We start from the raw sequence: 15030 nt of genomic DNA, 5'->3' as shown, positions 1-15030 counted from the left end.
CTTTCTCCGTCCTTCTACAATGCATTACTGCACTGTGTATATATACACCCATATAATGGTCCTTGTCAAAAACTATCATTAAGATGTCCCCTACAGTTAAAAACAACAAGTTCCCCAGCCTCTCAGCATGTGCATGATTAGCCACATGTGATAATTACGTCCCAAATGATAGTACTTACAGCAGCAGCACATTAACCTTGTTAGGTACTCACAATAGCAGAGACTAGAGGAAGGAAAAACAAAAAAGCAAATCAAGCTGGCTCGTGTTTAGTGTGAAGAACAAGTGGGATGCAGGGGGGTACACTCTACAGATGGAAGGCAGGGGAAAAATGGCCTACATGGAAATGAACAGATATAGGACATACCACCTTCTTTTAAAGTTAAGTATAGCGAGTACTTACTAATAGCCATTATGTGCTTAGAATTAGGGCCAATTCATATGAAGATTTGTATGTGGCAATAACTTATTGATTGCATATGGGACATTCCTATACTTACATCATCTCATTTAATTCTCACAACAATATCAAAGTTAGAAAATCTGAAAAGCAACAGGGGAGAAAATACAGTTACCATGGTATGTGAGTTATATCTCAATAAAGCTGCTTTTTTTTTAAAAAAAAAAAACAGCTTTCTGCAGAAGAATGACAGTCAGACTAAGGACAGGCTTATTAACAGCAACGATAGAAAGCTGAGGACAAGGGGGGGAATATCATCAAAGAGAAAAAAGTACTCTCAACTTACTGTTCTTTTCGAGTGAAGGAAGAATAAAGATCTTTTCCACAAAGTTTGAAAGGGTTTATCAGTGGAAGAGCTACTAACTGATGTTATTTCAGGGAGAAAGAAATCGAACTTAGAAGGAAGTAGTGAAGTGCAAGAAAGGAAAATGAACAACAAGAACAAAAAGATCAACATGTAGGTAAAGGTAAGCATGTATAAACTGCATAAAGAAGAAACAGCAATAGTAGGAAACATGCCTAATGTTGGGACTACAACAACAACGTGGAAAAGAAATTCCGGGCAGGAATAACATGAAGGATACGAAGGGGAGATGGGAATCAAAGAATTCTAAGGTACTTATGTTGCTTAAAAAGAGGGTAGACGTATTGATTCATTTTAGACATTAAGTCAAGTGTACATGTTAAAATTTCCAACTTTCAAACCAGTAGGGAGGCTAAATTAGAATAAAGAAAATTCAGTTAATCCAATAGAAAGCAGAAAGAGATATTTAAAAGCCTAGAAAATGCAGAATAGCACAAACCAAAACAATAAAAATAAATCAAAATATATCAGTGATCATAATAAATGTAAAGGGACTAAGACTGCTATGTAAAAGGTAGATATAACATTAGATTAATATTTCTCTTCGTCCCAATCTCTCCCTGTCCCCCTCCTCACATCCTCTCACATATACTGCAGTTTATATTGCGCCCACATAGCCTCACAATGTATAAGAAAAAGAAATACTAATTACTAACAAATTGGGTTTAGTTCAGGAATGCAAGAATGACTTAATATTAGGAAAATCTACTGCAGTTCACATACCAATTGATCTATGAGAAAACCTGATCATGTCAATAGTTGCAAAAGAAGCTCTTGATAAAATGCACTATCCATTATTGATAAAAATAACTCAAAGCAGAGGAATAATAGAAGGTGTATTCGTATAGACTAGGCTATGATGCAACGACAAATTCTGCAGAGTTCGTGGCTTAACAGCAAAGGTTTATTTCTCCCTTGCATCACAGTCCAAAGTAAAGCAGGTGCCTTTCCTCTAAGCTGTGACTAAGGCATACAGGTTCTTTCCATTTAATGAGGTGATAATATTATATTCAAAATGTGACCTGCTTTGTTGTCATGGAAGGGGAAGAGACGGGGGAGTGGTTGCCTATAGCTGTGATTGAAGGTGATATTTACCACTTCTCATATTCTATTATTCAGACCTCAGTCACATGGCTCAGTCAACTAAAATCTGGTGTGAAGCCTACATCCTTAATTTGACACTTAACCTGAGTCACTATCACATTATTCCCCTAAGAAGAAGTAAAGAAGGTTTACTGGGCCTTTGTTGTTTGAAGCCTTTTAAAATCCGTCTCTTACTGTTTGGAGGTCTGGAAGCAAGGAACTTTTCCAACCACAGAAAGGTCTGAATTTCAGGATTCTCTTTTTCCTTGCACATTGGTCAGTTCTTACCCAAGCTTACTTTTCACCCTCAACCCCCAAATAAAGCTAGTAGTACAAATACACACTTCTTACGTTCTGTTTTTCAGTCTGTTTCCTTAGTTCTATAAACATTAGGCATAGGCTCTTCCTTCCAAGTTATAGCAGATGGTGGTTTTACTATCACATAATATGGATTATGGATCTCCATTGTTCTAGCCTCTGATATTAGTTTCTTCATCACCTGACACCCAACTTCTAGGCCAGTGGTCATTCTTGTGTTTTTATTTTGGTAGCATTCCAGTTCAGATTACCAGTTACTATATCAGTCAGATTTTGTCAGGAAAATACAAAATAGGTATTTTGAGTCAGAAGTTGTTTCTTACAGGTTTTAAGCATGGGAAGGCTTGTGATAAATGTCAAGAAAGCTCTCCAGGAAATCCAGAAGTATAGGTATCACAGGAAAGATGCCAGTACGGTCTGAGCTGTGTACATATGAAAGGGATGATTCTCATAAGGATGTTTGAACACCATGGGGGAAGACCCTAATTTGCCATCTGCTTGCTAATGCCTGTACACATGCCTGCAACTGGGACTAGAGGGCTGTGGCAACACTTTCCTTCTACTTTCCAGTCTCATACAAGTTGCTTTCATTAGTGGACTCTAACTGGGATCTTACTGCAAGAGATTCAGGGGAATGTAATTTTATGTTTCATAAGGGAAAGAGCTTAGAAAGGTAGAAATGGTATTAAATATCAACAACTAGTTTGTGTTACGGAAGGGAACTTGCTTAACCTTGACAGTGGGTGTTTTAAGAAAATAGACACTAGCCATCATTCTTAATCCTGAAATCCCCTTAAAGTCAAGAATGAAGTAAGTGTTCCCACTGGCATCACTCTCACTCAGCATTAGACTGGAAACTCAAGGCAATTCAGTAGAATAAGAAAAAGAAATAAAAATTAAAGCTTGAGAGGAGGAAACAAAACTGCCATTATTTGTAGAAAATATGATTGTCTACATTAAAAATCCAAAAAGCCTACAATTTTAAACTAATAACATTTTTTTAAATACAAACTTGTTTTCTAATATGTCAAGGACAGTTAGAAAGTGGAGTTTTAACACATGGATATTTACAAAAGTAACAGTACCTATGGTACCAAAGGATAACATTAATAAAAGATGAGTAAGAAAATTATTTTTAAAATCACAACGCTGTTTGAAAGACACAAAAGAAAACTAGATAAACCATGTTCATTGTTTAGAATAATCTATATTGTGAAAATAACAGCTTTCCCCAAATTAATCTATATACCCAGTATGATCCCAATCAAAATCCCCACAGATTTATTTTGGTGTATTTTTTTTTTCTTTTTAAAAAAAGAGTTTGACAAACTGATTCTCAAATTCATATGCAAGAGCCAATTAAATGAAGCAAGAGCTTAAAATAACTAAAATAGCTTTTAAAAAGATGATAGAAGGATTCTACTGAGCAGATCAAAATATATTCTAAAATGATAAATATTATCAAGTTAGGGGAAGGACACTAAAGCTGGACACGATATCTGATCGACATTATATTACAAATCAGCTGGGAGATAATGGGCTATTAAATGAATAATGCTTCCCATATAGGAAAAAATAATTAGATCCCTACCTTATACCACACAAAAAGATCAGTTTAAGGTGGATTAAAGATCAGATGTGGAAAACAAACCCTTAAGACTCATAGGAGAAATGTGGAAGACTGTTGGGTTTGGGTAGGCTTTCTTAAACAATTTTTTAAAATATGTCAACTGAAAAAGAAAACATTGATAAATATGACTCCACAAAAATTTAAAGCATTTATACTACAGAAGTTACTACACAGAGGAAAAGGATAAGTTACAGGCAGGGAGAAGATATTAGCAATAAAAATGACAAGATTTTGTCTCTAGAATTTGTAAAGAGCCAGTAATCTACTCCTAGGTATGTATTAGAGAAATTCTCAAATATTGGTACAATGTAAAATATAGAAAAATGTTCACTGAAGTCTTTTCACTTTTTGGTTATTATAAGCAATTAAAAATGTCCATTAATTAAGATTATGAATAAATTGTGGTTTATTAATATACTGGAACATTATACGGCACTTGAATCACAGGTGTATATATAATATAGGTAATATAAAACATTTAATGCTGAATGCAAAAAAGGCAAGTTTTGGGAGGACATACAGCAAAACATTAAATACTTTTTAAATGTGCAGAATACTGTTAAGTGTATTTTGGATATCTTTATTTACAGCTATTTATATAGTGAAAAGCTAAAAACATACATGAAGATGATGAGCTGCAAATCCAGGAGAGGAATTACCTTTAGTGATAGAGGAAACCAGACAGGATCTAGGAGGGATACTCAAGGATCTTCAATTATAACACTTTATTTCCTAAAAATCAAACAAAAAGCAAAAAGGTCCATAGTAAATACAACAAATGCTAAATATCACAAGTCTGCATACTTGGGTATGTGTACTATTATTCTCTCTTATGTATGTTGAAAATATTTTATAATTATGAATACATTAGAAGCTAAGGGGAGGTTAAATGACCAAATTCTTTCCCTTACCCAGAGAATCGTGGTGCCCCAATCCCACCCCCTCCCCGAGGCTGAGTCTATTACAATTGGTAGACCGTCATGCTGCCCACTGGCAGGTGTCTTGTATGAGCTATTTAACTAACTATTGTGGTTAGTTAAATAGTTAGGTATTGTTTCTTTGGAAAAATGACTTCTGAGTCCCAAATGACATAATTTTGTGCCATGATATATTGGAGATATTTTACTGTCATAATTTTTTTGGTGCATGTGGTATCTTCCTTTATGGAGAAAGAGACAAGTGACCCATAGAGCAGTTGGCAGGCTGGGTCAGAAGAACAGCATCCAGGACGATCTAGGGATTGGGACCCATTCAGCCTGTTGTTGATGGTTTTGACACCAAGAGGCATCTGAATCATCAGCAGAAGATAAATACTGCTCGGTGGGAGGAGGAACAAAGATGGCAGAGTAGAAGGACATGCTCTCACTCCCTCTTGAGAGAACACCAGAATCACAACTAGCTGCTGGACAATCATTGACAGGAAGACACTGGAACTCACCGGAAAACATACCCTACATCCAAAGACAAAGGAGAAGCCACAATGAGACAGTAGGAGGGGAGCAATCACAGTAAAATAAAATCCCATAACTGGTGGGTGGGTGACTCACAGACTGGAGAACATTTATACCACAGAAGTCCACCCACTGGAGTGAGAGTTCTGAGCCCCATGTCAGACTTCACAACCTGGGGGTCCGGAAACGGGAGGAGGAATTCCTAGAGAATCAGACTTCGAAGCCTAGTGGAAATTGATTGCAGGACTTCGACAGGACTGGGAGAAACAGAGACGCCAGTCTTCGGGGACACACACAAAGTAGTGTGTGTATCGGGACCCAGGGGAAGGAGCTGTGACCCCAGGGCAGACTGAACCAGACCTACCTGCTAGTGTTTGAGGGTCTCCTGCAGAGGCCAGGGGGTGGACTGTGGCTCACCGTAGGGACAAGGACACTGGCAGTAGAAGTTCTGGGAAGTATTCCTTGGCATGAGCCCTCCTAGAGTCTGTCATTAGCCCCACCAAAGAGCCCAGATAGGCTCCAGTGTTGGGTTGCCTCAGGCTAAACAAGCAACAGGGAGGGAACCCAGACCCACCCATCAACAGTCAAGTGGATTAGAGTTTTACTGAGCTCTGCCCACCAAAGCAACAGTCAGCTGTACCCACCACCAGTCCCTCCCATCAAGCCTCTTAGATAGCCTCATCCACCAGAGGGCAGACAGCAGAAGCAAGAACTACAATCCTGCAGCCTCTGGAACAAAAACCACATTCACAGAAAGATAGACAAGATGAAAAGGCAGAGGGCTATGTACCAGAGGAAGGAACAAGATAAACCCCCAGAAAAACAACTAAATGAAGTATAGATAGGCAACCTTCCAGAAAAAGAATTCAGAATGATGATAGTGGAGATGATCCAGGACCTCGGAAAAAGACTGGAGGCAAAGATCGAGAAGATGCAAGAAATGTTTAACAAAGCCCTAGAAGAATTAAAGAACAAACGAACAGAGATGAACAATACAATAACTGAAATGAAAACTACACTAGAAGGAATCAATAGCAGAATAACTGAGTCAGAAGAACGGAAAAGTGACCTGGAAGACAGAATGGTGGAGTGCACTGCTGTGTAACAGACTAAAGAGAAAAGAATGAAAAGAACTGGAGACAGCCTAAGAGACTTCTGGGACAACATTAAATGCAACAACATTCGCATTATAGGGGTCCCAGAAGGAGAAGAGAGAGAAAAAGGACCAGGGAAAATATTTGAAGAGATTATAGTCAAAAACTTCCCTAACATGGGAAAGGAAATAGCCACCTAAGTCCAGGAAGCACAAAGAATCCCATAAAGAATAAACCCAAGGAGAAACACACCGAGACACACAGTAATCAAATTGGCAAAAATTAAAGACAAAGAAAAATTACTGAAAGCAGCAAGGGAAAAATGACAAATAACATACAAGGGAACTCCCATAAGGTTAACAGCTGATTTCTCACCAGAAACTCTACAAGCCAGAAGGGAGTGGCATGATATACTTAAAATGATGAAAGGGAAGAATTTACAACCAAGATTACTCTACCCAGCAAGGATCACATTCAGATTCCATGGAGAAATCAAAAGCTTTACAGACAAACAAAAGCTAAGAGAATTCATCACCACCAAACCAGCTCTACAACAAATGGTAAAGGAACTTCTCTGAGTGGGAAACACAAGAGAAGAAAAGGACCTACAAAACCAAACCCAAAACAATTAAGAAAATGGTCGTAGGAACATACATATCGATAATTACCTTAAATGTGAATGGATTAAATGCTCCAACCAAAATACACAGGCTTGCTGAATGGATACAAAAACAAGACCCATAAATATGCTGTCTACAAGAGACCCACTTCAGACCTAGGGACACGTACAGACTGAAAGTGAGGGGATGGAAAAAGATATTCCATGCAAATGGAAATCAAAAGAAAGCTGGAGTAGCTATACTCATATCAGATAAAATAGACTTTAGAATAAAGAATGTTATAAGAGACAAGGAAGGACACTATGTAATGATCAAGGGATCAATCCAAGAAGAAGATATAACAATTATAAATATATATGCACCCAACATAGGAGCACCTCAATACATAAGGCAACTGCTAATGGCTATAAAAGAGGAAATCGACAGCAATACAATAATAGTGGAGGACTTTAACACCTCACTTACACCAATGGACAGACCATCCAAAATGAAAATAAATAAGGAAACAGAAGCTTTAAATGACACAATAGACCAGATAGATTTAATTAATATTTATAGGACATTCCATGCAAAAACAACAGATTACACTTTCTTCTCAAGTGCGCACAGAACATTCTCCAGGATAGATCACATCTTGGGTGACAAATCAAGCCTCAGTAAATTTAAGAAAATAGAAATCATATCAAGCATCTTTTCTGACCACAACGCTATGAGATTAGAAATGAATTACAGGAAAAAAAACGTAAAAAACGTAAACACATGGAGGCTAAACAATACGTTACTAAATAACCAAGAGATCACTGAAGAAATCAAAGAGGAAATCAATACCTAGAGACAAATGACAATGAAAACATGACAATCCAAAACCTATGGGATGCAGCAAAAGCAGTTCTAAAAGGGAAGTTTATAGCTATACAAGCCTACCTCAAGAAAACAAGAAAAATCTCAAGTAAACAATCTAACCTTACACCTAGAGGAACTAGAGAAAGAAGAACAAACAAAACCCAAAATTAGCAGAAGGAAAGAAATCATAAAGATCAGAGCAGAAATAAATGAAATAGAAACAAAGAAAACAATAGCAAAGATCAATAAAACTAAAAGCTGGTTCTTTGAGAAGATCAACAAAATTGATAAACCATTAGCCAGACGGATCAAGAAAAATAGGGAGAGGACTCAAATCAATAAAATTAGAAATGCAAAAGGAGAGGTTAAAACAGACACCACAGAACTCTATGCCAAAAGAATGGACAACCTGGAAGAAATGGACAAATTCTTAAAAAGGTATAACCTTCCAAGACTGAACCATGAAGAAACAGAAAATATGAACAGACCAATCACAAGTAATGAAATTGAAACTGTGAATAAAAATCTTCCAACAACAAAAGTCGAGGACCAGATGGCCTCACAGGTGAATTCTGTCAAACATTTAGAGAAGAGCTAACACCCATCCTTCTCAAACTCTTCCAAAACATTGCAGGGGAAGGAATACTCCCAAACTCATTCTATGAGGCCACCATCACCCTGATACCAAGACCAGACAAAGATACTACAAAAAAAGAAAATTACAGACCAATATCACTGATGACTATAGATGCAAAAATCCTCAACAAAATACTAGCAAACAGAATCCAACAACACATTAAAAGGATCATAGACCACAGTCAAGTGGGATTTATCCCAGGGATGCAAGGATTCTTCGATATATGCAAATCAATCAATGTGATACACCATATTAACAAATTGAAGAATAAAAACCATATGATCATCTCAATAGATGCAGAAAAAGCTTTTGACAAAATTCAACACCCATTTATGATAAAAACTCTCCAGAAAGTGGGCATAGAGGGAACCTACCTCAACATAATAAAGGCCATATATGACAAACCCACAGAAAACATCATTCTCAATGGTGAAAAACTGAAATCGTTTCCTCTAAGGTCAGGAACGAGACAAGGATGTCTGCTCTCACCACTATTATTCAACATAGTTTTGGAAGTCCTAGCCATGGCAATCAGAGAAGAAAAAGAAATAAAAGGAATACAAATTGGAAAAGAAGAAGTAAAACTGTCACTGTTTGCAGATGACATGATACTATACATAGAGAATCCTAAAAATGCCACCAGAAAACTACTAGAGCTAATCAATGAATTTGGTAAAGTTGCAGGATACAAAATTAATGCACTGAAATCTCCTGCATTCCTATACTTTAATGATGAAAAATCTGAAACAGAAATTATGGAAACACTCCCATTTACCATGCAACAAAAAGAATAAAATACCTAGGAATAAACCTACCTAGCGAGACAAGAGACCTGTATGCGGAAAACTATAAGACACTGATGAAAGAAATTAAAGGTGATACCAACAGATGGAGAGATATACCATGTTCTTGGATTGGAAGAATCAACATTGTGAAAATGACTATACTACCCAAAGCAATCTACAGATTCAATGCAATCCCTATCAAATTACCAATGGCAGTTTTTATGGAACTAGAACAAAAAGTCTTAAAATTTGTATGGAGACATAAAAGACCCCGAATAGCCAAAGCAGTCTTGAGGGAAAGAAACGGAGCTGGAGGAACCAGACTCCCTGACTTCAGACTATACTACAAAGCTACAGTAATCAAACAATATGGTACTGGCACAAAAACAGAAACATAGATTAATGGAACAAGATAGAAAGCCCAGAGATAAACCCACACACCTATGGTCCACTAATCTATGACAAAGGAGGCAAAGATATACAATGGAGAAAAGACAGTCTCTTCAATAAGTGGTGCTGGGAAAACTGGACAGCTACATGTAAAAGAATGAAATTAGAACACTCCCTAACACCATACACAAAAATAAACTCAAACTGGATTAGAGACCTAAATGTAAGACTGGACACTATAAAACTCTTAGAGGAAAGCATAGGAAGAACACTGTTTGACATAATCACAGGAAGATCTTTTATGACCCACCTCCTAGAGTAATGGAAATAAAAATAAATAAATGGGACCTAATGAAAATTCAAAGCTTTTGCACAGCAAAGGAAACCATAAACAAGATGAAAAGACAGCCCTCAGAATGGGAGAAAATATTTGCAAACGAATCAGTGGACAAAGGATTAATCTCCAAAATATATAAACAGCTCATGCAGCTCAATATTAAAAAAACAAACAACCCAATCCAAAGACTGGCAGAAGACCCAAATAGAAATTTCTCCAAAGAAGACATACAGATAGCCGTGAAGCACATGAGAAGCTGCTCAACATCACTAATTACTAGAGAAATGCAAGTCAAAACTACAATGAGGTATCACCTCACACCAGTTAGAATGGGCTTCATCAGAAAATCTATAAACAACAAATGCTGGAGAGGGTGTGGAGAAAAGGGAACCCTCTTGCACTGTTGGTGGGAATGTAAATTGAATCAGCCACTATGGAGAACAGTATGGAGGTTCCTTAAAAAACTAAAAATAGAATTACCATATGATCCAGCAATCCCACTACCGGGCATATACCTGGAGAAAACCATAGTTCAAAAAGACACATGCACCCCAATGTTCATTGCAGCACTATTTACAATAGCCAGGTCACGGAAGCAACCTAAATGCCTGTCGACAGATGAATGGATAAAGAAGTTGTGGTACATATATACAATGAAATATTAACCATAAAAAGGAACGAAATTGAGTCATTTGTTGAGACATGGATGGATGTAGAGACTGTCATACAGAGTGAAGTAAGTCAGAAAGAGAAAAACAAATATCGTATATTAACACATATATGTGGAACCTAGAAAAATAGTACAGATGAACCGGTTTGCAGGGCAGAAGTTGAGACACAGATGTAGAGAACAAACGTATGGACACCAAGGGGGGAAAACCGTCGTGGGGTGGGGATGGTGGTGTGCTGAATTGGGTGATTGGGATTGACATGTATACACTGATGTGTATAAAATTGATGACTAATAAGAACCTGCAGTATAAAAAAACAAACAAACAAAAAACAACTAATACTAAACTTTCTTTGAGATATTTGTTGAAATATGTTAATATAAATGTTTCAGATATTACATGAAATTTCTGAAAATCTTATATATTCTGGTATAATGTTAAAAGTCATAATTCTAGTTAATACTTTAAAATGTATAATTCAGAAATAACTATATTTCCTTGTCAATTGCATTATTATGAACTTTCATCAAATCTTTAACCATGGTCGTTTTTAAGTCTTTTGTCATTTACAGACAGTTCTGGGTGTACTGTGATGCTTTTGCAAAAATGTTTCTATAAAAGGGTTTCATCTTCAAGGAATTCATGGAAAAAACTCTGACAAGTACAGGTTTCTGGTAACTGACTATACTGGTGAACTGAATCAATAAGCATTTTCAGAACTCTAATGGAAAACTGATGAATTCATAAAAGTGCTAACAAAAGATCAAGATGAAAAATAAATTACATGGGACTGAGTGAACTGATGAGGATGATTATAATTTTTATGACTTTCTGTTTTAATAAGAAAAATGCTACTCGGTGGTGCTCTGCAGCAAGTATTATCAATTCCAAAGAATTAAAACAGAGCTCACTTAAGTTGCATATTTACTTGACTCTTTCTCTTCCATTCTGACTGGTGCTCATCAGATTAAGTCATTGAACCCCCAAAGACCCCAGCCTTACTCCCCACTATTCCTCACAAGTAGAATTTTCTGGGCACAGCCCTGAGTCACTAAGAATTAAGCACATTATTACAGCCAATAAAAGGTTCCCTTTTGAGCTGGAATGATCAGCAACATTTCTCTTCTGGTCAGGTGTCCTCAGACTGGATTGTTTATAAAATTATTATTTCCCCCTTTTGTCATACAGGTACAATTCAGCTTCATTGATGGTGGTTTGGGAGTAAGTAGCCTTTCTCATAATTAGAAAATGATCTTCTGACAGGATAAAGCTGGAAATTGGTCTCTTTGTGAAATGAGCAGGTCTTTGTCTGAAAGATTGATTCAATTTTCACTGCCATAACTGGTAGCAGAATTGCCAGACCAGTTTGGTGACTGGATTGAACTTTTCCTACAGGAATTGTGTAGCTGTCCAGCTGCAGAAACACAAGTTCACTCCCCCATTGTTGGTTTTCTGACAGCTTTTTCCATAGAGTAGTTTGAAGAGTGGAGAGCCCTGTTTTTGAGACAGAGGAGTGTTTTTCACACCTGAAGTGTAATTTCACACCTTGTGTTTCTCAGCAGATAACTGCATAAAATAACATATCAAACCAGAATAGAAAAAGATCAACAAAGAAAGAAAACTGCAGGTTGTAATTTGTTTCCTATCTTACAATGCTCTTGTGGAGAACAGTAAATTACAGAGCTCTGGGTTTACACTTTAAAAAGTTTGACTGGTTGTTAGGTGGGAAAGTAAGCAGTAAACACTAATCAGCATTGAGCCTGCATTGAACAGAATGATAAAATTCGGGAAACACCGGAACTTGTAGATTTTTTTTTAAAGGATAGGACACATAAATTAGTGGTAAAATCTGTAGTTAAGAGTAAGTCAAGAAATTGATAAATGATTTTAATAAAAATAGAATTTTCTTAGGATATAATTTTCTTTGTAATTATCCATTCAGGAATTTTAGTAAAAGTAATAGACTATGTTAGTACTTACTTTCTATAAATGACTAAACCTATGATGCTAGTCACCATCTCATGGCATTCTAGTGCAGGGGTTATAAAATGAGGGGTTTAGCTCCATTTTGCAAGTTTGAAAACTTAAGTCCAAAAGAAAAAAGAAAGTTGAGCCTCCTGGCTGGTCATAGACATTCATTACAAAATATTTAATATTTACTGAGTGTCTACCACATGTTAGGCATTACCCCAGGCACGGGGGTACAGTGGTAAACAGGGCAGTCTCTCTTTCTCCCATCTGGGAACTGACAGTTTTGCAGACAAGTAAGCAGGCAATGGAAATACTGGGTAATAAGTGCTGAGAGAGGCTAAAACTAGATTTTGATGGAGCCCACAGATGGTCAGCATGGGGCAAGTGGTCAGCAAAGATTCCAGGATAAGATGACATCCAAACTAAACTAATGAATAGAAGTCATGTGAAGGTAGATATCATTCGGGATATCAGGGCATGTGTAGCTCATGCAGAAGTGAAAGGGAAAGACAGCAGAGTGGGTTGGAAGGATAAGGTATTCAGTGTAGTGGGGATGCAGTGTATAAAGGTAATGGTGGTGCATAATGAAACTGGAAGATAAAAGTGTCAGGGTATGTGGTCTATACCGAGAAATTTAGCTTTTATCCTGAGACTAGTGGGATGTGTTGAAGGTTTAGTCTTTGTTTATTAGGGAGAGTGACACAACCAGATCTGCATTTTACAAAGACCCCTCTGACAATCCAGTGAGTGGAGATCAGTGAAGAAACATGCAGTAATGCAAGTGGGAAATGCTGGTGACCTGAGCTGATGGTGTACACTGAGAGTTCAGTGGCATTGGGATGCAAGGAAGTGGGTGGATTTGGGAGCTATTGAGGAGGTAGTATCAACAGAACTTGGTGGTTGATTGACTGGACTAGGGGTAAGGAAGCCAGTCTAGTCAAAAATGCCGTCCTGAGTTCTGACTTGGGTACTTGAGCAGATGATGCTACCATTCACAGGGCTGGAGAAGACTAAAACAGCAAGTTTTTAAGGGTTGGAGACGTGATGAGTGTGAGATGGGATTTCCACAAGAAGCAGTATGATATTCAGTTAGATCTTGAGCTTGGGAGGGAAGTCTAGGCCAGAGATACAGATCTGGTAGTTGTCACTGAGTGGATAAAATGGTCCAAAGAATATGTAGAGAATGAGAAGAGAAGAGACTCTTTAGGCATAAACAGCCCTTGGAAAATGAAAAGAAAGACACATAGAGCAAAATGTGTATTTATAGTTACATAAATAAAATGTGGATGAAGAACTGTGCATGTCTACAAATACCGTTGCACACATGCCTGTGCATGTACATACCCTTGCACATACAGAGCTTCTAATGAACATCAGCAAGGTGCCCCATGGTGGGCCGCATGAAACATTAAGCATAAAGGTAATAATCCCTTTCCTGAAGAGCTCATGTAAGATGTGTTAGTCCTACAGCAAATTCCGGGCCTAAAGATGCTGCTCAGTATGTTAAAAAGGAAAAATGTACAGCCCGTATAGATATTGCAATTAACCTAGCAAAACGGAAGGCACTGATGTTTTCTCATTTCCATTGTTTCCTCAGATACGTATGGAAAGCTCTTTCTTCTCAGTTCTGTGGGTCAAGAGATGTCCCGCTGCAAGACCTCCATCCGACGTGGTCAGCCCAATCCTGTCTATAAGGAGACCTTTGTTTTCCAGGTGGCCCTCTTTCAGCTCTCTGACGTTACATTGGTGATTTCTGTGTATAACAGGCGTACCATGAAGCGTAAAGAGATGATTGGTTGGATTGCTCTGGGTCAAAACAGCAGTGGAGGGGAGGAGCAAGACCATTGGGAGGAAATGAAGGAGACCAAAGGGCAGCAGGTCTGCAGGTGGCACACTTTACTCGAATCCTAGGTTTGCCAAGAGGTGTCTGTGGGCTGTACCTACCCTGGTGACCCGTGTTTTGAGTACTGATACCAACTCAGTGCTTGCTGGCAGGCTTTTTTTAAAGACAGGCTTTAAGTAGGGATTGGATTCTATTAGACCCTAGGACATTCTGGGGGTGGAGGGATCTTTGGGTTTCTTAAAGGTTTGATTTGGATTTAAATACTGTAATTTTTTTTAAAAGCCCATATGCACTGTCAAGTATACTTTACTGGAAATGTTATTGTAGTTGAGATGAATGATGTTGAGTTAATTTCTGTTAATAGGTTATTAAATTTTGGTTCAGGCTATAGAATGAAGCTTCTCTGGCTGTCTCTGCTCCCTTCGATTGCAAGGGAGATGTTAAAAGTTACTGTTTGTAACCACTTGTGTGTAGGAATCAGAATTTTCTTAGTATGGGGCAAAATACAGAAATGAACCTGATGCCGAGGTTCATA

The 15030-nt window shown here is 37.7% G+C and overlaps 1 protein-coding gene across 1 annotated transcript in view; it reads left to right on the top strand.

Moving 5' to 3' along the window:
- SYT16 (synaptotagmin 16) overlaps positions 1-14563 on the top strand; it is a 113133-nt gene extending 98570 nt beyond the window's left edge. The window contains exon 6 of the mRNA XM_060166895.1: positions 14250-14563. Within this exon, the coding sequence (XP_060022878.1) occupies positions 14250-14563 (314 nt within the window). The remainder of the gene's footprint in view (positions 1-14249) is intronic.
- Positions 14564-15030: the final 467 nt, after the last annotated feature.

This window comes from Lagenorhynchus albirostris, chromosome 1, assembly GCF_949774975.1.
Source record: "Lagenorhynchus albirostris chromosome 1, mLagAlb1.1, whole genome shotgun sequence".
Taxonomy (NCBI): domain Eukaryota; kingdom Metazoa; phylum Chordata; class Mammalia; order Artiodactyla; family Delphinidae; genus Lagenorhynchus; species Lagenorhynchus albirostris.
Note: the sequence above shows the minus strand (reverse complement) of the source record. Positions and strands in the feature narration are given on the sequence as shown.